We start from the raw sequence: 22,355 nt of genomic DNA on the forward strand, positions 1-22,355 counted from the left end.
GGCTTTGAAACGGAGATGAGCACCGCAACCCTAGAGTCGGATTCGACTGGCTTTCGAGCAAGAGAACCTTTACCTTTACCTTAAACACAAATAAATACTAGCTATGATCCTCCCTCCCTCCCATACACACACAGACAGCCTATATAATGCAACTATATAACTGCAACTTAATTTAGTTCATGATTTGGGAACCTAATCCAGTCTTCTTTTGGTAACCCAGAAATCATTAAATTATCTAATGATTTTTTTAAAGTAGTTGCTGCATTTGTGTGTATTTTCCCTGTAAACCCAAAGACTTGATTTCTCTTTCTTTCTCCTTTGGCCAGATTGACCATCTCTGCAGAATGCCCAATGCAGCTTGAAGACTTCCCGATGGATGCCCATTCTTGCCCGTTAAAATTTGGAAGCTGGAAGTGTTGCATTCCTGCAAATCAGCTCCAGGAATAATATCTTTATTTGGCTCGTGTGGTCAGTGGGGGCAGCTTGACTCTATGTGAAGGATCTGTCCATGTGGGCTCCGGACCACGGAAACCACACAGGAGCGAAAGACCTTTTCTGGGTCAAGCCACTTTCTGCTGTATTGCTGAGCAAGATAGCCTGACTGTGGCTGCTTTCACAGAATCCCAGTGACGATCATGCCAGTTGTGAACCAGGCTCCCTTTGTATAACAGGATAACATTGCATGAGCGAGCGGAATTGATCCAGCAGATGAAATGTACACTCAACTACAGGATTTATACTAGATGGTGGTGATTTGGACTCTTTTGTGAGGTCATGCAAAGGGGGGTGTTAATGGCTCCCTGTGGAGCCCTCCCTCGTGCCTTAGCATTGCTTTTGTCTCCATCATAATCAATGTAAGAAAATATTTTGGGGGGGATACATTTTATTTCATAATTCGAACAGGCCTGTGGTACATTTATTCATCGTGACCTTTAAAGAGAACAAGCTAATTGAGGGGGGACTGGGGATTTTATAGTTTTGTGAAAAGGGTAATTCTGTTAAATCTCAGATTGCGCTAGGATAGTATTTACATGTGTACTATTATGTGGTGTTCCGCTATCCAGTATGGATAACGTTTCAGCAGATATATAATCATGCATGGAATTATTTCTCCAGAGACACGCAATGTGCCTGCTTTTTCTCAGGAACGCAGCACAAGTTACATTCCTGAACAATATGTGTAAGGGTCAGACTTAAAGCACTTCGGGGGGGGGGAGGGCTAGCATCATATTCCAGCTCCTAACTCTGGGGGAAGAATTCACAAAAATGGGCACCAATAAATGAAACCGCTCACATACAGAGGATTGCAAGCTGCAATTGAGAAAAGGTGTGTGGCCCTTGAACAACTCCGCAGCCACAAAAAGTGATACAGCCATACTTCCCATCTCTTTTCCTCCTCTAGTCCTCTCATCCCTCCTCACCTCCTCTTCTTCTGTGGATTCTAGTTTGCTCCAGGAGAAAGGAAGATTTGGGGGGGGGGAATGATCAGCATGAGTTACGGCACAGTTGCATTGCCTTTTGCTGCTTGGGAAGGGTCCATGGCTCAGTGACAGAGCATCTGCTTGGCATGCAGAAGGTCCCAAGTTCAATCCCCAGCACTGGGGTACAACATAAGAAACCTGAGAGGCATCTATGCCAGGGGAAGCACAAACTCCCTTAACCACAAACTCACTTAAGAGTATCAAGTAGCAGATGATGAGATACCCTTCTTTGGGAGAGCAGCTGCCAGTCTGAGTACGCAATACTGACTTCAATTGACCTCAATATAAGACAGCTTCTGACTCAATATAAGACAGCTTCATGTGTTCACGGGTATCAGTTGAGAGCTTCATATCCATTGCAGCCTGGCAGTCTACACACAGAATATTCCACAAACTCTGACCTGTACTTTTATTCCCCTTGAAATCTTCTGTTGTCCACGAAGCATTCTGACCATCATGCTGTTCAGTGTTACCCTGTCAGTCAACATGGAACCTGCTGCCATTTCTTGCCAGGAACAAGTTAACAGCTACCAAAATGGACAGTGGTTTTTTTGGGGGAAGGGGTGCTAGTCAAGAGGGAGTTTGTCCTTCCCCTGGCATAGCTGCCTCTCAGGTTTGCCATGTTGTACCCCAGTGAAGAGATTCTGCCTGTAAAACCCTGGGTCCTTGGTTGTTGAGGCCTACCATGCATTGGTTTTTGGTTCTATGCAGAGGCCTCTGTTTCAGAGTGGGTCTCGAGTGGGGAAGCTAGCCTCTGTCTCCTCCTTAGTCAGCTTCTCTCCTCTTTGGTTGCTGTGTAAAGAGAATGGAGGAGGAGCTCAGCAAGTTCCCCTGCAGCGAAACAGATGCCCTTCCTCAAGGGTTGCTATGTCCTTCCTAGCCACTGGTGGGGGATGGAAGGGTAGGGCTGCCATGTCCAGGTTGGGAAACTTCTGAAGGTTTGGGAATGGAGCTTGGGGAGGACGGGAACCTCAATGGGGTACAATGCCATAGAGTCCACCCTCCAAAGCAGCTTGATCTCTGTAGTCTGGAGATGAGCTGTAGTTCTGGAGGATCCTGAGGTTCCACCTGGAAGCTGGCATCCCTTTTTTCCTCCACGTAGTAATGTGGCAATCCCCACTGCTTAAAATATCCTTGGAGAACCTCACACCAAAGCTGTGTGGAAGGCCAGTAGATGAGAACGTCACACCAGAGTTATGCAGAAGGCCAATAGAGACTCCAAGCACTGCTGCTTAGATTGAGATGCCAAGTTGTGTTTTGAGAGTGCCAAGAGTGGCACGGGCTGGAATTCATAAGGAACTTTCCAGTTTGTAAAGAAAAAACAAAGGTGACATGAGAATGACTCAAGTACTCGGCAGCCTTGCAACTCTTACCCACGTATGCATTCAGCCTCTAACCCAGTAATTTGTTTCCTTTTCAGACCCCACAGGCCATCTTGAATGTCTCCAAACGTGTCTAGGCTCTGAGCCACTTTGCATGTAGGAGTACTCGTTGTTTGGCAACCTTGGCAATTGTGGGCTTTGCAAAAAGAAAATTATTAGAAGAACTTCCTTTGGCTTTATGATTTTTTTCCCCTTTCTTTCGCTGTTGTTTAAACATCGGGAACGTGGGCATAAATGGGATCCCTGCGTGCGAGGGGAAATGACAGCCAACAGGTCAGCCTTCACTTTGTTAATCGGGCTGCCTTTCCCCTCGAAAAACACAAAATTTCCCTCCCAGACACAGCATGACAAACTTGTATCAAATTAGCCCCTGCAAGAGTACCATGCACTGAAGTAAAATCTATAATACTTTCCTGCCGAGTCTGCTACAAATAGTGTATGCCCGCCTTGATTCTTCTGCCTTTCCCTTTCTCTTTTAAGTGGCTTCCCTATTGAAAGTCTGTTTCTTTTTATCCACTCTTAAAAATAAAGGGGTGGGGATGTTGTGTAAGTTAATTTTGATCTGAAATGGCAGAGTAGTTTGTGGGGAGGAGTCATCCAGGTAGACAGCGGGGGGTAAATAGCAGGAGGGACATACAACATAGAGGATGGAAATTGCGCCAGAGGGAAGCACGGCGTTCCAGGTCGGACCAGCGGGTGACCGGAAGCAATGGGAAGGCACAGTACATTACGATCTTTGGAAGATGTGCTCGGAATAAACATTTCTTTGCTTATTAGAATAGTTAGCAATGAAAATGAATGTTTTCTCTTTTTAAAGGGTATTTTCCCCCTTGAAGTTGTGCAGATGTCCCAATTGAAGACAAGCTGTAATGATATTGGGTGTGTGTGTGTGTCTATTGTTGCGTCAAGGAATAAGCCCAGCAAAATCAGTGAGGTGGTAACTCTGAATGTTCTCACTTTTGTTTGGCAAACATAGGTAACCTTTATCATCTTCATTTTTTGCATATCAAAGGCTTAGGGTTTAGCTGGAGACCCAGTATGGTGTAGTGGTTAAGCGTGTCAGTCTAGTATCTGGGAGACCAACGTTCAAATCTCCACTCGTGCCATGGAAGCTCACTGGGTAACCTTGGGACAGCCTAACCTCCCTTACAGGGTTCTTGTGAAGATCACATGGAGGAAAGGAGAACGATGCAAGCCATTCTGGGTCACCACTGGGGAGAAAAGCGGGATCACAAATGAATTAAATCAATAAATTCAGGGTTGAGTGAGACGTGACGGGAATTGCGGGTCTCTTGTAGAGGTGAATGGCAGCTGTGCAGGGCCCTGATTCAGGGCCGTGCAGGGAGGGGAGAGCAGGTTTTATTCTTCCCACCCATTTCACTGATCGAAACTGAGCCCCACTGCCACCTGTTAGCCCTTCAAAGAAAAAAGAAAAACAGGTATCTGTCATTTTTCTTTAAACAGTTAGGAATGTGCTGGGGGTACAGAGCTTGGTTTTGATTAGTGAAAGCTTTAAAAGTTGCTGTCCTGTCCTGTCCTGTCCACCTCAACCCATAGATCTCTTTCCAGCCTTTCTGTGTAACTTGAAAGCACATTGAACTAGGATTGGGAAGACCCAGGTTTGAATCCCCGTTCTATCTTGAAACTTGCTGGGTGACTATGGGCCAGCCTCTTCCCCTCAGGTTTGTGATGATAAAATGGAGGCAGGAAGAATTAGGTGCATTGCCCTTAGCTGTTTCGAAGAAGGGTGTGATGAAAATGTACTAAACAAATATATAAATAAAACCTGGCCAATAAGTACAGATATTGCCTTCTCCTTTTTACTGTTGCTGTGTTGGAAGCAGAGTGGCCCCAAGTCCCCTAGAAGATCGAAAGACGTTGTCTTCTGTTCTCCTCTGTGCAAGTAATATTTTGCAGGCCTGGTGAATTCCAGCCAAACGCCTCTCTCTCCCCTCCCCTACCACAGCAGAGTCTTCGACTCCCTCAATTGGCTCTGTAAAAACGTTGCAGGTAACTGCACCAGGCTTCCCAGCAGCCCAACAGGAGCAGAAAATTATGGCTATGATTTTATACAAACAATCAAGCCAGAGCAAAGTGAGGTTAATTGACTTTCTTTGAAAGCTCTACCAGTAAAGCAGTCAGGGGATTTCACCCAGGTGCTGTAGTCTGCTGAGCCAATGCCTGGTCCTGGCAAAAAAGAAGCCCTCCTGCCCAGATGACTAACAACTCTTCAGTCTCATTTGGCACGTGATGTTAATGATATTGCATTCACCCCAGTCAGAGATTACATGATGCTTGTCTTGTTCTGACAATGAAATAGCAAAAGTAAAGGAAGCTTGACTGAGGCTTTGAAGTTTTCTATACTGTTGATAGAAGGCTACCACTAATCTTCAGAAACATCCTAAGATTTCTTCTGTGTGCTGGAATAGTATTCTCCAAAATGCAAAGAATGGAATTCTTTGAGCAAGTTGACAGGCGTGTGGACGGTGGTGATACCTGCATACTTGACCTTACTTATTTAATATAGTTCTATACCACTTTTCTGCAGTGCTCAGAGCAGTTACCAACATAAACTAAAATCAACAATTTAAAGCAGAGATGGATTAAAACAACCCTGAAACATCACCTGGCAAATAACACATTACAGTCAGGCCGTGTAAAAGCCCATCTAAACTGTGCAAGGGAGGAGGCAGCCGTCACCATGGCTGGCAGCCCGTTACACAGCAATGGAGCTGCCACTGAAAATATTCTTGCGATCATTGATCTTAAGTTCCATCTGGGTTCCTATGATGAAATGGCCCTTCAAGTATTACGGTCAGAACCAGCATCTTGAACTGGGTGGGTGGTTGGGATGCTGGTATAATATTGCACTCATGTGAGTGGTCTGGCTGACACTGAGCTGTTTTATTCTGGACTAGCTGCAGTTTCTAAACTGTCTTCAAGGGGAGTTCCACAATGAGTTCATTACAGTAATCTACTCAAAAGTACTTCCAGGCTCAAAGAAAAGACTGTTAAGAGGGGACGTGGTAGAGATTCATAGTTATGCAAGGGGTAGAAAGAATTTTTCTTCATCCCTCATAATATGAGAACTGGTTCACAGCCAATGGATTAAATTTGAGACAACAGAAGGAGGTATTTCTACACTCAAAGAGTGATTGTGGAATTCACTTCTACATTATGTAGTAATGGCCTTCTATAAAAGGGATTAATGCAGGATAATTTCACCAGTGGCTATTAGCCATAATGAATAAATGGAACTTCCATGTTCAGAAGCAGTGCTGGTACCAATACTAATGCTTTTTTTTGTATAAATGCATCAGACTATTTAAAAAATCACTCCTTTAATTTTGTATCACTGAAAATTCTAATGGAACCATTTTGCCGATTCCAGTGTTCTTTGTCATATACTGTCCCATTTAGTGAAATCCAGCATCACCATTGAGGGCTATCTGTAGTTAGAATCTGTACCATTAGTTTTACATTCGTGTTTGGGAATGTCCCATGCATTCAGGGGGATAGAGCTATACCATTGCTGTAGCAGGACAAGGCCACAGAAGACAGTATAAATAAGATATCTGAAAGCTTCTGGTATACCCTTGAAATTGAACCTGTTGAAGCAAGGCAACACTGTGAGACATGATCAGCTCTAGTAACTAGTTAGTTGTTAGTGTCTCATACAGTTCTAAAACTTCAGCCTGAAAGGGTTATTTAAAGTCAGTCCTATATATAGCACTTTACAGTGACCCAATACAAAATAATAGAACCCGTTAAAGTCTCCTCCACAGAGCACCCTGTTACAGTAGCTTCCTTCTGATGTTTCACAAAAATCCCTGATAGATTTTGAAAAAGAAATAATTAACTGAGCAGTCTGGTCTCCTGCATGTGAAATTTGCCTGCAAAATCCAGATGTGTGTTTCATAACAATGCAATTTTTTAAACGTGAACTTTATCGCAGATATGGGGAAAAATTGCATAGTAACCAAAGTAAAAATATGTTCCCTCCCCCAGAGGCATTCCCCAGAATAAAGCAGTTTGACCTTAAGCTATTGTATCTCAATTCTGTAAATATGAGGTATTTACCATCCTCCTATTTATCTAATTTCCTCCAATATAATGTAATTTTTGGTGCTGTTAGCCTATCTGTTGTATGCTGCATTGGGCCTTCAGGGGACAAGAGAGAGATAAATATTCTTAATAAAAAAATAAGCAACTTCGTTCATGGACAGCTCCGAAAGAAATGGACCAGGGACCAATCTCCCTTCCCCAAGCAAAATGCTTTTGTACATGGATGGGAGGCAGGGCAGTATTTCACTCCAAGGGTGGTCCTTTGTACTTAACAGGGTTCCCCCAACCTTGTGGCTTGGAAGAGAAAATCCTCATCAGCAAGCAGAAGACTAGCTGGGTTGTTTCAAATCCCACTTTCGTCTGGTCACAAACTCACTCTTTATACATCAATCACATCAAAAATTGCCAAATCAAAGCTCGAATGCAGAGGGGGGGGGATGAGTTTCTGTATGTACATTGTTTTCAGCTTAAAGAATATGGTATTGTTTGATACCACTTCACTCTTCTTTTCAAAAGTATTGTTTTGTTCCTTGAAAAATACTAACTACAAAACATTGAAAGCTGTGTCTATTACATTGCTAGGAGTTGGGGGGGGGAATCTGGGGCACTCTGATTCAGAGGAACAATTATATTGTATAACAAATTCTGTGTCGTGCTTGCTGAGATCAAAATAATCTCTTCTTGTTACGTGTAGAACACAATCCATGCCATACTTTTTAGTAGGATATTTAGACCCTTGAAATAATTTCCCCTACTGCAGTAAATGGAAAAAAACCTTCTGCATTCTTTGCAAGCCGGAGTGATGAGTAGTTTTCACTTTCACTCAGGCTGCTTAATCTTATGGAGCTTCAGTTCCTCGGTTATTATTCAAAACAGTAGCCCTAAAGTTACTGACCCTCAGCTTCAGGGCAAAGATAAAGCTTTTAAATCAAATTAAGTAGGTCCCCAAGATGAGTTAGCATGACTTGGCACAGCTTATGCTGCTTCCAGTGTCCACACATTTGGACTTCCTGCTGAAAATGCTGAGGTAAAAGGCATTTTTGAAGAGTGGGAGCAGAAGTCAAACACCATCGCAAGAGTAAAAGGAGAGCTCTGCTTAATTTTTCCTGGTGAAGGACAGCTCATTCTCAAATTCAAAGACAATAATTAGTAGGGATGTGTGTAAAAAAATGGTGTTTTTCTGTTCAGGCCTATTGGACACCAAAAAACTTCAGTATTTCTGAAAAACCCTGGATCCCAATACTGGTATGGTATTTGGATTTGGGATTTTTTGGAAATCCTGAATTTTTTCAGGTCCAATAGACCTGAGAAGAAAAAATATTTTTTAAAAAAAGCCAGCCCAACTCTGGGGCTGACTTGGCTTCTCCTACAGTGTGGTTTAAACCATGCTGCAGGAGAAGCTGGCCCCAGGATCTGCATGCAGCATGGAGGAGCCCACCAGCAATTTGGTATAGCTGAATATACCCGAATAAAAGCCAAAAGATAAAAATCATCTTTATTCGGGGTCAGCCATACTGGTAGCCAATCAGATTCTCTGGTCTGTGTTTGGCTTAAATAATACCCCCAAAATACTGGTAAGGTATGTTTCTGGTATTTTTTCCACTCAGTTTATGCCAAATGCACACACCTAATAATTAGGACTGGGCTGAATGTTTTATTTGCTAATACTTTCAGAGTGAAGGGTGGCTTGGGGGGCTCAAAATGTTTCCTAAAATATCCTTAACAGTACCCCTTTTGACTGAGGTTTGCAGGGATTTACCACTATCATTTTTTTCTGCTTTAGCACAGTTCATCCCCCCCCCCAGTTTTCATCATCTCTGAGTGTTCCAAGTCAATCAGGGATTAAATTGGGAACATCTCAAATAAAGCCAGTAGAAGTTCGAAGGAAACAATCCTGTTGCCAAGGCAATTGTGGTACATTCATAAGGCACAGAGCATGACCCCAGTAGTCTTGACAACAGAGGTGCCCCCTGTGAACATCTTCACTCATTTTTAATGCTCAAAGGGAGTGGCAGTCTTCATAGTGAGTGAAAATGATCATGAGAAGCCGTGCCCTGTTTTGGCTAATCCATAGAAACCACTGCTGTGGTTCACCAGTGCCATTCTTGTGTTTCCCACAGCTATTCTTATATTATCATTTACACCCAGCAGCAGATAGTAAATGCATAATTTATACAAAGGCAACACCTGATTTTTTTACTTCAGCCTCTATCTGTTTATTTTATTTTAAGGTGACATATACTTATTTAGAAAATGGAAATAATTTGTTCTTGCTAATAGGTAGGGATAATGGATTTGTATTGCCTCAAGATATTTCCCTTAGAAGAAGTTGGTTTTTATACCCCACTTCTCTCTACCGTAAGAAGTCTCAAAGCAGCTTACAATCTCCTTCCCTTCCTCTCCCCACAAAAGGCTTGTGAGGTAGGTGGGGCTGAGAGAGTTCTAAGAGAACTGTGATTGGCCCAAAGTCATCTAGAGGGCTTCGTGTGAAGGAGTGGGGAATCAAACCCCATTCTACAGATTAGAGTTTGCTTGCTGCTCTTAACCACTACACCATGCTGGCTCTCCTTCATCCTTAGTGGCCAGTTTACTTCCAGCATGGAACCTAAGATCATTGCTTTGCCAGTAGATGTGGGAGGCAGAAAAGAAGGCAGTCGTTTGAATTTAAATACATGGAGGCAGAGAACTAAGGGCTGGCTCTGATATGTGGACGCTGATGCCATTTTAGAACTGAACCTTGCCAATTAAAAAATGCTGCATTGGTGTGATCCTGCTAGGGCCCGCAGTGTGACAGTACCAGGCAATCTTGTTGTGGCACTTGAAAAGGCGCCAGGGTGGAAAACAAGATTGCCTGGTCTCTGTGCTCTGCAGACCTGTTCAGGATTGGGCCTTTATAGCATTTTTAAATGGGTAAGTTCAGCTCTAAAATGGCATCTACGTATGCTGTAACATCTAGTTTGGCCCTAGGAATCTTTTCCCCTCTGGAGTTAAGGGGGAAAGCCTAGGGATCTAGGGGTTGGACTAGATGACGGTGGAGGTCCCTTCCAACTCTATGATTCTATGATCTGCACCAGTTCCTTTTCGGGAATTGGATGCTGAATTAGTAGTTGTATGGAATGCAGGCTTCCAAAGTTCCCTACTTATATATTTGTAAATAAAGAGATTATCACCATGGGTCCCCACTATGCTGTTGTCCAAAGATCATTAAACTCTGTAGCATCCTCCATGGACTTCCCACCATTTGGGAAAATGGGAGGCATCTTTCTTTCTAAAAACAGACAGACAGATCAATATGGTCTTCTTAAAAAGTGGGATTACTTTTTTGAGGTTTTGAAATAGTGATGCCTGTGGGAATAGGTGGAGGGGAAAATTGGATACTTGCCCTAGGCATCGTAATTCGTTTGAGCTCTGAAAAAGAATTGTATAGGAATATACTGGAATAATGGAAGAGTATGTTCTCCTGTAGTTCACTTTCTGCAAAGTACTTTTCTGTACAAAATCTTACAGGCCGCATCAGAATCAGAATGCATTCCGGCACTGATGTTATTAGGCTCTGAGAATGTGTTGTCTTTGGAATTTAAGTACAGCATGGGCCCAAAGTATTTTTCCCTTTGAAATGAGTTTTGTGAGAGCTGCATTAATGTGCTGCACTGAAAACACAGCTCCAAGGGAAGCTCTCATTTCATCAAGCACTCTATCTGTGTTGTTTTTCATTTTGAAGAATAGGCTCCCCCTTAACTTTACCATCATGTAGGTTGTTTTTGCCTATTCAGTCTCCAAAGCTTCAGCTTTCAGTTTCTCTCCTCTCCACTTCAGCTGTCTTGTTTGCAGCTCCTTGAATGCAACAACCTCTTGAACCGTACAGCACTTACTGATTATTTAGAGCCCTACTTGTGCTTCCTTCGGATGCTGGAGGAGGTGGAAATGTTTCTTTTGAGAGAAATCCTGTGGATGTGTTGAGGCCTGGTGCTCAAGGTCTTCTTCGAGCTTTCTTTCTTGCAAGTAATAGAACAGGACATTGGCTGACATGGGACCCCCCCCCCCTTCTGCTTCATAAGAACATAAGAACATAAGAACATAAGAGATGCCAATGTTGGATCAGGCCAAAGGCCCATCCAGTCCAACACTCTGTATCACACAGTGGCCAGAAATACCAGTGCCATCAGGAGGTCCACCAGTGGGGCCAGGACATTAGAATCCATCCCACTGTTGACCCCCCCCCCCACCAAGACCACCACTTCCTGTGGCAGTGAATTCCATGTGTTAATCACTCTTTGGGTGAAGAAGTACTTCCTTTTATCCGTTCTAACCCGACCGCTCTGCAGTTTCATGGAGTGCCCACGAGTTCTTGTATTGTGAGAAAGGGAGAAAAGTACCTCTTTCTTTACCTGCTCTTTCCCATGCATAATCTTATAAACCTCAATCATGTCACCCCTCAGTCGTCGTTTCTCCAAGCTAAAGAGCCCTAAGCGCTTTAACCTTTCCTCATAGGGAAAGTGTTCCAACCCTTTTATCATTCGAGTTGCCCTTTTCTGCACTTTTTCCAAAGCTATAATATCCTTTTTAAGGTGTGGTGACCAGAATTGCACACAGTATTCCAGATGAGGTCGCACCATTGATTTATATAGCGGCATTATGATATTGGCTGATCTGTTTACAATACCCTTCCTAATAATCCCCAGCATAGCATTGGCCTTCTTTATTGCAGTCACACACTGTCTCGACATTTTCAGTGAGTTATCTACTACAACTCCAAGATCTCTCTCTTGATCAGTCTCTGCCAGTTCAGACCCCATCAACGTGTATTTATAGTTAGGATTTTTGGCTCCAATGTGCATCACCTTGCACTTGGCCACATTGAACCCCATTTGCCATGTTGACGCCCACTCGCCCATCCTTGACAGATCCCTTTGGAGTGCCTCACAATCCTCACTGGTTTTCACCACCCTGAACAACTTTGTATCATCCGCAAATTTAGCCACTTCACTCCAAGTACTGGACCAAGTACTGATCCCTGCGGTACCCCACTGCTTACCCCCCTCCACTGAGAGAACTGCCCATTTATACTCACTCTCTGTTTTCTATTAATTAGCCAGTTTTTGATCCATAAAAGGACTTGTCCTTTTATCCCATGATTTTTGAGCTTACTTAGGAGCCTTTGATGAGGAACTTTATCAAAAGCTTTCTGGAAGTCAAGGTAAACAATATCTATTCGATCCCCCTTGTCCACATGTTTGTTCACCCCCTCAAAGAACATTAACAGGTTAGTGAGACAAGATCTTCCCTTACAGAACCCATGTTGAGTCTGCCTCAATACTTGAGTCTGCTTCCAATACTCTTGACTCAAGAAAAAAGCTTCCCCACACACATACACAATAGTATTTTGGCATTTCTTTCTTTCTTTCTTTCTTTCTTTCTTTCTTTCTTTCTTTCTTTCTTTCTTTCTTTCTTTCTTTCTTGGTCTCCATTTGAAAGCTGCTGTTTGCTCGTGCACTTGAATAATCAGAACTTATCTGTTCTATGAGTTTATTGGCGTAGTTCACCTTTCTCATTCCAAGTCTCTGTCTGTGGCATGTTCTCCTTTATGCCAGCCACTCAGTGCTTAAAATCCCAGTTTTGTGTAGACCAGTGGTTGTTGAAAGTTTCTGTCTCACTTGCATGTGGGGAAACAGTCAAAAGGCTTCCCATCCAATTGCTTCCTACTTTGAAAACTGATTGTCTACATTTAGTTCTATTCAAAACCCCTTCGTTTGGCAATTCTACATTGCAGGGGTCGTTTCGTAGAAAAAGAGCTAGGGGAACTCATTAGCATAACTGATTAGCATATGCCACACCCCCTGACATCACTGGAAGTGTGTCATAAGGCCACACCCCCTGACATCACCGGAAGTATGTCATAAGGCCACACACCCCGCCCCCAACGGTCCCGGCCGCCGCCGGCCTTGCAGCTCCACTGCCGAGCCCCATGAGGGGCCCGGCGGTGGACCTGCAAGGCCGGTGGGAGTGCAAGGAAGCCCCGCGAAGGCCCTCCCTGGCCCCAGGCAGGCAGGGGTGGGGAGAGGCAGGGAGGAAGCAACTTACCCTCCCTCTTCTCCTGCCTCCTCCTGGCTGAATGAGGGCCGGAAGCGGGGTGGCCGGAAGCAGGGGGCAGGGCTTCGTCATGTGCCCCGATTTATGGCTTTTTATGGCCGTTCATGAGTGACTTTGCAGTCAGTATGATGTCGGCCCGAGGCATTTGAATGTGGTTTTGAGCTGCACTTTTTCCTCCCAGTTAAGAAAATGTAGAGCGAATACTAGATGCAGAATCACCCATTCTTTGCATTGCAGCAACATGCAATGCTTGCTTTTCCTGCCGAATTTTATACTATGCTGAAAAATATCTTGTTGTTTCAATATGTTTTGCAAACTTACAGAAATCCTCAGGCTGTTCACCATTTCTCTCTCTTTTCGGTATGCTTTCAGGACTAGCCTGGAGTGAACATAGACCAATGGGCTTAATGATTGATAGCCATCCAGATCTTCTTCGTGGTCTCTGTGCATCACACCCTTGGGAATACTCTGCGCCTGCGCTGACCTTCTCGGTACCGATAGCTAGCAAAAGGGATTTTCACGCCTCTCCCAGGTCACGCGCCGGCTCCACTGCGCATGACCAAGGAGGGGCACGCAGATCCCGCCAGTTCTCTTCTGACCGCCGCGCTGGTAGGACGCCTTCTGCTTCAGTCTGTTAAGTACAAACTTTTGCTAAACCTTCGTTTAGTTACTTTCTTTTTCTTTATTTTTGTAGTTAGCATTTTTCTCCGGGTGTTGTTTTGTGTTTTTCTCGTTTCCCCTCCGCTGGCCTATGGCCCCGCGGTGGGGTTGTTTCAAACGGTGCAAGACTTGCGGCCTTAAAATATCCCCCACCGACGGGCACTCACTTTGCCTCGTCTGTCTAGGGGAGTCGCACTGTGTGTCCAAGTGCGGACATTGCCGGAAGTTTTCGAACCAGACGAGAAAAAACAGGGCAGCTCGTCTACACTTGGCCCTGATGGAGAAGGCATTATCTCCACAGTCCTCTTCGCCGTTAGACACGTCCGGGCACGCCTCGATGTCCACCTTGGCTACGGACACTTGTCCTCCCGTTCCGGGAACATCGACGTCGACGGTCGCAATCGATGCTTCGGCACCGAAACGATCGACGCCGATAAAGGACCACCCCGTACCTTCCAAGATCCGGAAGCAGGGGATATCTGATGCCGTACCTTCCAAGATCCGGAAGCAGGGCAAAGACTCACAGCAGTCGAAGAAACCTAAAACGGACAAGTCAAAAGTCCATAAGGTTTCAGCCAGTCAAGGCCGAGATCTCACGCAAGAACCTCACCACCCGATCGGTTCAGATCTCGACATCGACCTTACTCAGCAGACAATTCAGTCGCAATCTGATATGTCGAGTCGTCAATCCTCTCATGCTTCTCCGGAACGTGGAGTCGATGATCGACACCGACCGGCGTCCCCTCCCTTAGCCTGGGATGAGAGACAATGGCACTACTTATATGGGAACCGATACCCATACCCCTGGGCATTCCCTCCACCGCCCCCACCAGACTGGGATCGTCAATCGGTGTCATCCCGCATTTCGCACTGTCGGGATCGATCCTCGATATCGAAACAGTCGATACCGACACTTCCACCGGGTCCGATTGCGCCCCCGGTCAACACACCGGCACCGTCACAACCGGAATTACCCGGGTCATCGGAACCATCCAATGTATCCTCCGATTCAGACGACTCCTCTGAACATGTAGAGGACGTAAATATACAGCTCACCCCACAAGATGTGGAAGCAGACTTGCCTATCTCTCCATCGGAGGATGTTAAGTCATATGGAGACTTTGTGCAACGTATGGCGTTAGACCTATCTATGACTCCCACTCTCGTTGCCAGTTTTGTGGATGACAATGTTTTTGACATCATGCATTCCAACACTTCGCCTTCTGTGGCTCTGCCGATGACAAAAGTCCTCTTACAAACTACCAAAGACTTTTGGACTCACCCAGCCTCCATTAATGTATCCAATAAACGTTTGGATCACATGTACAAAATCCAGGAATCAGGGGCTGAGTTTCTGTACACACATCCTAAACCCAATTCTCTGGTCGTCTCATCGTCCACGAAAGGGAAATCGAGTCACTCCACGCCTTCAGATAAGGAAGGGAAGAAATTAGATTCGGTTGGTAGAAAATTCTACACTGTCGGCGCAATGGGCGTTAAAACGGCTAATTATGCAGCCTGCATGGGCCGCTATCAGTTCAATTTATGGAAACGTTTGAATGATTTCCTTCCGCACGTGCCTAAAGAATGTCAGCCACAGATTAAAAGGATTCAGAATGAAGGGATGGTACTGGCTAGGCATCAAATTAGTGCTGCCAAACATTCCCTGGAATCAGCGAGCAAGACTCTGGCAACTTCCGTAGCACTACGCAGACATGCCTGGCTCCGCTCTTCTTCATTGCCATATGATACCAGATCATCGGTGGAAGACCTTCCCTTTGAAGGTTCTGGATTGTTTAGCTCCACCACTGATACGGTATTACAAGAAATGGACAAGAGTATCAAGACGTCCAAGAGTTTGGGAATATCTCCCCCACCTAAGTACTCTAAAACTAAGCAGTGGCCTAGACAACCTTGGCCTACTAGACAACCGTACAGTAAATCACCTACGGATCAATGGCAAAGACCTCCCTCTTCTCAGTCAAGGTCTTTCCCCCCTAAGAACAAAGGACAATCGTCTGGTGCCTATAAGTCGAAGTTTCCTAAAAATCCCAAGCAGGGGCTTTGACTTCAACCGTCTCGCTCATACTCGCCTCGCTCCTTTTCTTCACGCATGGCTGGACATTTCTACAGACAAATGGGTTCATTCTATAATAAGAGATGGCTATCTCATAGAGTTTTCTCAGGTCCCCAAATTTTCCCATTTCATTGGAACCCCGACGTCACCCGTCCTGCTTCAAGAAGTACAATCCCTGACACTGAAAAACGCCATAGAGACAGTCCCGATGGCGGATCGTTGCCAGGGGATTTATTCCAGATATTTCACGGTCCCCAAGAAGGACGGAGGACTTCGTCCAATTATGGATCTAAGATTTCTCAATCGATTCATCATTTACAAAAAGTTTCGTATGACCACTTTGCAAAGCATCTTACCACTCCTGTCTCCAGGGACCTGGATGGTCACTTTAGATCTCAAAGACGCTTATTTTCACGTCTCCATCCACCCTCGTCACAGAAAATTCCTCAGATTCACTGTCGGAGAGGACCATTATCAATTCAAAGCCCTCCCCTTCGGGCTTTCTACCGCCCCCAGGGTCTTTACGAAGGTAATGGTGGTGATCGTCGCCCACCTTCGTCTTCAGGGCATCCAGATTTTTCCATACATAGACGACTGGTTAATGGTGGCAGATTCGAAGGAATGTCTCCTTCAACACATCACCATTACTTTGTCGGTCCTCTCCTCCCTTGGAATTCTGGTGAATTTACAGAAATCCATGCTGCAACCTGCAACTCGCGTGCAGTTCATAGGAGCTGTCATAGACTCCCTAGCCACTCGGGCGTACCTTCCTCGCCAACGGGCAGATACCATTCGTCTGGAAATTCAACGTTTGTTCCAGTCCAACGTGACATCAGCGGTCCACATTCAGCGGATCTTGGGTCTCATGGCAGCCACCACTTCCGTGATCGAATATGCACGCCTTCGCATGCGCCCGTTGCAGCTGTGGTTTCTAAAGAAATTTCGCCCTTCCATCCATCCTCCGAGCCTTCAACTGGTAGTGCCTCCGCAGGTCCTCGTCTCCCTGCAGTGGTGGCTCGTGGACACCAATCTGTTGGCGGGTGCACCGTTCCAACCGATAGTTCCCGTAATGTCCATCACCACAGATGCCTCCCTGTGGGGTTGGGGTGCTCATACAGACGACACTTGTGTGGGTGCTCCATGGCAACCCCTTTGGAAGAGTCATCATATCAACTATCTGGAACTGCTGGCCGTAAAGTTTGCCCTAAGATCCCTACTCAGACAGGTTGTAGGGAAGGATGTGTTGATTTTTACGGACAACACAACTGCGATGGCTTATATCAATCGCCAGGGCGGGACCGTGTCCAGGTCCCTTTGCAGGCTAGCTATGGACATATGGGAAGAGTGCCTTCATTGGAACATCACTCTCCAAGCTGCCCATCTGCCAGGAACTTTGAACCAACAAGCGGATTTCCTGAGCAGAGGGGGAGCATCGGACCACGAATGGGAGTTGAACTCAAAGTATCTCCTTCCTCTTTTTCAACATCTGGGACATCCCCACATCGATGTTTTTGCAACTCGATTGAACAAGAAGTGTCCCAGGTTTTGCTCCAGAGCGGGGTTGGACCCTCTGTCAATGGGGGACGGTCTGTTGATGTCGTGGGCTCACGACTTTCTATACCTATTTCCTCCGATTCCGCTGCTCCACAGGGTGCTTGTGAAAATACAACAGGACAAGCCCCATTGTCTCCTGGTAGCCCCCTGGTGGCCTCGGCAGGTGTGGTTTCCGACACTGCTGCGGTTAGCCAAGGGATCCTTCGTACACTTCCCGCAGGAGTTGGATCTCCTCCAAGCTCAGGAAGGCCAGGTCCTTCACTACGATCCTCTGAGTCTCAAGTTGACTCTATGGGAAATACGCTTTCAGTGATGGATGACCGTATCAATGAGGTCCTGTTGAATTGTCGTAAACTGTCTACTAGGACGTCTTACGCAAAGAAGTGGGATTTATTCCTACAGTACTTGAGTTCTTCCAATTTACCTCCTCCGCCAGTGGATTTGAGGTCTATTTTTGCGTTTATTTTGTCCAGAATGGACTTGGGACTCAGTTTTTCTTCAGTTAAGGTGTATTTAGCTGCGGTGTCAGCTTTTCATCCATCTATTGATGGGTTTTCAGTTTTCTCGCATCCTCAGACGAAACAGTTTTGTAAAGGTCTTATTCGCCTGTACCCTCCCCGTCGTTCTCCGACTCCGGCCTGGGATTTGGCTTTAGTTTTGCGGTTTTTGATGGGAAAACCCTTCGAACCACTGGCCACTTGCTCTCTAAAGTTGTTATCGCTCAAGACTGCGTTTCTGGTGGCCATTACTTCTGCTCGTCGAGTCAGTGAGTTGTCCGCTTTAAGGTGTGATCCACCATACTTGATTTTTTCCCCTCATGGGGTGTCGTTGTCTTTGGACATCTCCTTCTTACCGAAAGTCGTTTCGGAGTTTCATCTACGTTCAGATATAGTTTTGCCGTCATTTTTCCCGTCTCCTGCCAATGAAGAGGAACGGAAATTGCACTCTCTGGATGTTAAGAGGGCGTTGCTGTTCTATTTGGGCAGGACCAAGTCTTTTCGTCAGTCTCCAGCCTTGTTTGTTGCTCACAGTATGCCCTCCCTAGGGAAGAAGATCTCTTCCCAGACGCTGTCCAGGTGGATTGTGGAAGTAATCAAGCTATGTTACGCTTTGGCTAAGAGACCTCTTCCAGGTCAACTTCGCGCCCACTCTACAAGGGCGGTGGCGGCTTCCACAGCTTTCCTGAGAGGGATGCCATTGGAGGACATCTGCAACGCTGCGACTTGGGCTACTCCGCTCACCTTCGTGAAGCATTATGCCCTTGATGTCCGGTCTACTCGTCGTGTGGCGTTGGGTCGGTCTATCTTGCAGACGGCGCAGGTGTAGGGCCTCGGCCCCTCCTCCAGGTAAGAGTTATTGCTTGCTATTCTCCCAAGGGTGTGATGCACAGAGACCACGAAGAAGATAGACAGGTTGCTTACCTGTAACTGGTGATCTTCGAGTGGTCATCTGTGCATTCACACCACCCGCCCTCCTTCCCCTCTGCTCTCGGCCCTTCATCTTGTTTCTTTGAAGGCTGTTGGGCGGCGGTCAGAAGGAACTGGCGGGATCTGCGTGCCCCTCCTTGGTCATGCGCAGTGGAGCCGGCGCGTGACCTGGGAGAGGCGCGAAAATCCCTTTTGCTAGCTATCGGTACCGAGAAGGTCAGCGCAGGCGCAGAGTATTCCCAAGGGTGTGAATGCACAGATGACCACTCGAAGATCACCAGTTACAGGTAAGCAACCTGTCTTTTTGTTGGTTCATTGGTGGGGGTTTTTTTGGGGGGCGGTAATTTTATGAGTATAATAAAGTTGGAGATTTGGTTAATTTATTTCTGACGTATTTATCCCTCCAATGTGGGCTCAAGGCAGGTTGCAATTTTTTAAAAAAATAGCAACACACACAACCCAAACAGGTAAAATCGACTTTAAAAAACTATATATACCATTAAAACAACAGTGAATTGTCAAAAGCTCCTTGGGATGAAAGCTGACGAAGACGTGTTTTATTTAGAAAATTCCACCTGGCCAGGTAGATGGCCCAGGCTAGCTCAATCTTGTTGACCCCCAGTTAGTACTTGGATGGAAGGCCACCAAGGAAGTCCAGGAACACCACACAGAGGCAGGCGATGGGAAACCATCTCTGTTTGTCTCTTGCCTTGAAAGCTGTATGGAGTCACCATAAGTCAGCTGCAACTTGACAGCAACACAGCCGCTTCACCAGAGACCTGCTCTAGGTAGTTAGACCAGGTCAAGAAAGCTTTACCAGCTCTCTGAAAACCTGGTGGGGTGGCACAACAGGCAGCATTCATGGCACTGAAGATGCTGAGTCTAACCTAGTAAAATTGGAATTGAAGGAGAGCCCCCCCCCTTTTGTTCTTTTTCATTTGTATCTGGTAAAGCTGCCGCTGCTTGTGACTTTTTTCCTTCTCCTAGAGTCAATTGAGGGAGGCAGGTAGATAATATTGTCAACTGTGGGGAGGAAGACACAATCCTCCTCGCATCTGGAGGGATCATGAGAAACTAAGCAACCTAAATTAGATTCTTTTATTTTTCCTAAGCCTTTTTCCGTTTTCCCATCATGCTTTTGATGTCTTACCTACAGACTCCCCACTGTCATCTTTTGTGGGAGAGAAATCTTAACACCCCTTTTGAAGGTGAGAAAGAGCAATCACCTCTGCGCCTTCTGGCTGAACAGACGCTTCTGATCTCCGGCACTCTTAATAAGATCTCCTCTAAACTTGAAGATACTGCAGAGCAACTCCGTTCAGCTATCCTCCCCATCATTTAACCTTGAGTCAGCCTCCTAAAGTTTTAAGGAATCAGTCTTCTCAAATTATGTTGAAAATGTTTCCCTTTTGGTCTGGTGGCAGTAACATTCACCTGCACTAGTAGCCTGTAGCAGGGCATTGCTGCAACCACCAAAAAAGCCCTGTACATCAAGCAGAGCTTGGATAAAGAGCCTATCTTGGCATATTAATTGTCTTTTTTTTTGTATTATTATAACTGTAATTGTAACCCAGCCTAACAACTTTTTTTTCTTGAAAGACAGCACAACACACACAAACACACAAAATAAATGTCTTGATTCTAAGCATATGTGTGATGCTGTAGATAACTCAAAAGAAACTATACCTCAGTGTTTGATAGTCACATTTTAATGCTGTGCTTAAATGTACATCCTTTTAAAAAATTACATGCTGCCTCCTCTGGCTTTTTTGTTCTTACTACATGGCTAGCATTTGCAGCTCACGCTGCAGCCCAGTAAAATGATTTGGGATTCTTGGCTCCCTCAACTCAGCCTGCCCTCTTTTGTCTTGTTTTTAAAGTCGGCATTCTTGTTGTCTCACCTACAAGGGCTCCAGTCTATCCAGAACCTCCCTAGACATTTTCTGTTTCCAAAGAGGTTGCCTCAAAATAGCCCTGTTACAATGCTCAGCCACTGTGGTCCCTTTCAGAGCAAGATTTATAGTGACAATAAGTCGACAGGCATAGCGGGAGAGCACAGGAAAGAAAAACAATAGCAGCTGAAATAACTGGTTCCGGCTGCTTCCCTTTGAGAGATAATTACACCACCGCCATTGAAGCACAGTGCAAAATCAATTTTCAGATTCATTCCCAATCGAATGTTGCATCCCAAAATAAATATTCTGCAATAAATATTAACATCAGTAAGCAATAAGCAGTGAGGGAGGGGGTCAGGGTCTGAGATCTTTATTGAGCTCCAGTAAAACCAGGACAGAAGAAGAAGAATAATAAGAAGAGATTGGATTTATACCCTGCTCTTCACTACCCAAAGGAGTCTCAGAGCGGCTTACAAACTCTTCTCCCTCTCCCTCCCCACAATAGACACCCTGTGAGGTAGGTGGGGCTGAGAGAGCTCTGACAGAAACTGCTCTTTTTCAAGAACACCTCTGACAGAACTATGACTTGCCCAAGGTCAAGCATTTTTAGCAAAATGATTTGGGATTCTTGGCTTCTTCAACACAGCCTGCCCTCTTTTGTCTTGTTTTTAAAGTCAGCATTCTTGTTATTATTTATGTGGTTAAATATTTCTGTAATTTTAATGTATTGATGTTTTTATGGAAGCCGCCCTGAGCCCGCTTTGCAGGGAGGGTGGGGTAGAAATCTGATAATAAACAAACAAACCAGTCCTGGACCATCTATATATATAAAATAAAGTCCCCTCACCGTAAAATCAACGCCCAGGCCAAACCGCTAGACCTAGAAACACCACATTCGGGGAGAGCGCTCCAACCATGACGTAGGTGCTCACTAAGAAGGAATTTTTAGAAATTCAACCCCGAAGGGGGTCAAAAGGGGTAAAATGTGCTCCCCCCATTGATTCCTGTGTGGCAGCCAGGCTGCTGCCTCTTGCACCCCCACCCTCTGATTGATCAGCTGCAGAGCTCAGTGTTCTGAGGTTAAAAAAGCCAACAGTTACTGGAGACTGCAGACAGCTAATGACAGTTGAGGAAATCAGGAATGGCCAACAACCACCTGTGAGGTGCAGTAATGCTGCTGGCCCAGCCTCTCTGATGGCTTCCAACACACTCCCCCCACCCCCTACACCTAACAGGCAGGTTGTCTGTCAGGTCCAGGGTGCTTAAAGCCCCAAGGGAGCCTGCCCCAGCAGTAATGCCTTAGTGATCCTGCCGGCCCAGCCTCCACTGTGGCTTCTAATACTCCCCCCTCCCCCTCCTACAGGCAGCTGCCTGTCAAGTATAGGAGAGGAGGTGGGATGCTTACAGTCACTGGGGAGTTTGCTCAGCAGGATTGCCTTAGTCCTGCTGCTGGCCCAGGCTCTCTGATGCCTTTAAATACAATCCCCCCCAACATCAGACAGGCGGGTGTCTGTCAGATGTAAGAGCAGGATCAGGGTACTTTAATCCATCAGGGACACCACCTCAGCAGGATCACCTTAGCGATGCTGCTGACCCAGCCTCTCTAATGGCTTTCAACACACACACCCCACCTCCTACACCTAACAGGTGGTTGTCTGTCAGGTGCAGCAGTGGGTGCAGGGTGCTTAAAGCCATGAGGGAGCCTGCCTCAGCAGTAACGCCTT

General features: G+C 45.7%; 1 protein-coding gene across 1 annotated transcript in view; it reads left to right on the forward strand.

The window, feature by feature from the left end:
- GABRA5 (gamma-aminobutyric acid (GABA) A receptor, alpha 5) overlaps positions 1-22,355 on the forward strand; it is a 91,105-nt gene that overhangs the window by 46,902 nt on the left and 21,848 nt on the right. The window contains exon 5 of the mRNA XM_015416355.1: positions 327-415. Coding sequence (XP_015271841.1) covers positions 327-415 — 89 coding nt within the window. The remainder of the gene's footprint in view (positions 1-326; positions 416-22,355) is intronic.

Source organism: Gekko japonicus, unplaced genomic scaffold (genome assembly GCF_001447785.1).
Source record: "Gekko japonicus isolate JY-2015 unplaced genomic scaffold, Gekko_japonicus_V1.1 scaffold1147, whole genome shotgun sequence".
In the NCBI taxonomy this organism is placed as follows: Eukaryota; Metazoa; Chordata; class Lepidosauria; order Squamata; family Gekkonidae; genus Gekko; species Gekko japonicus.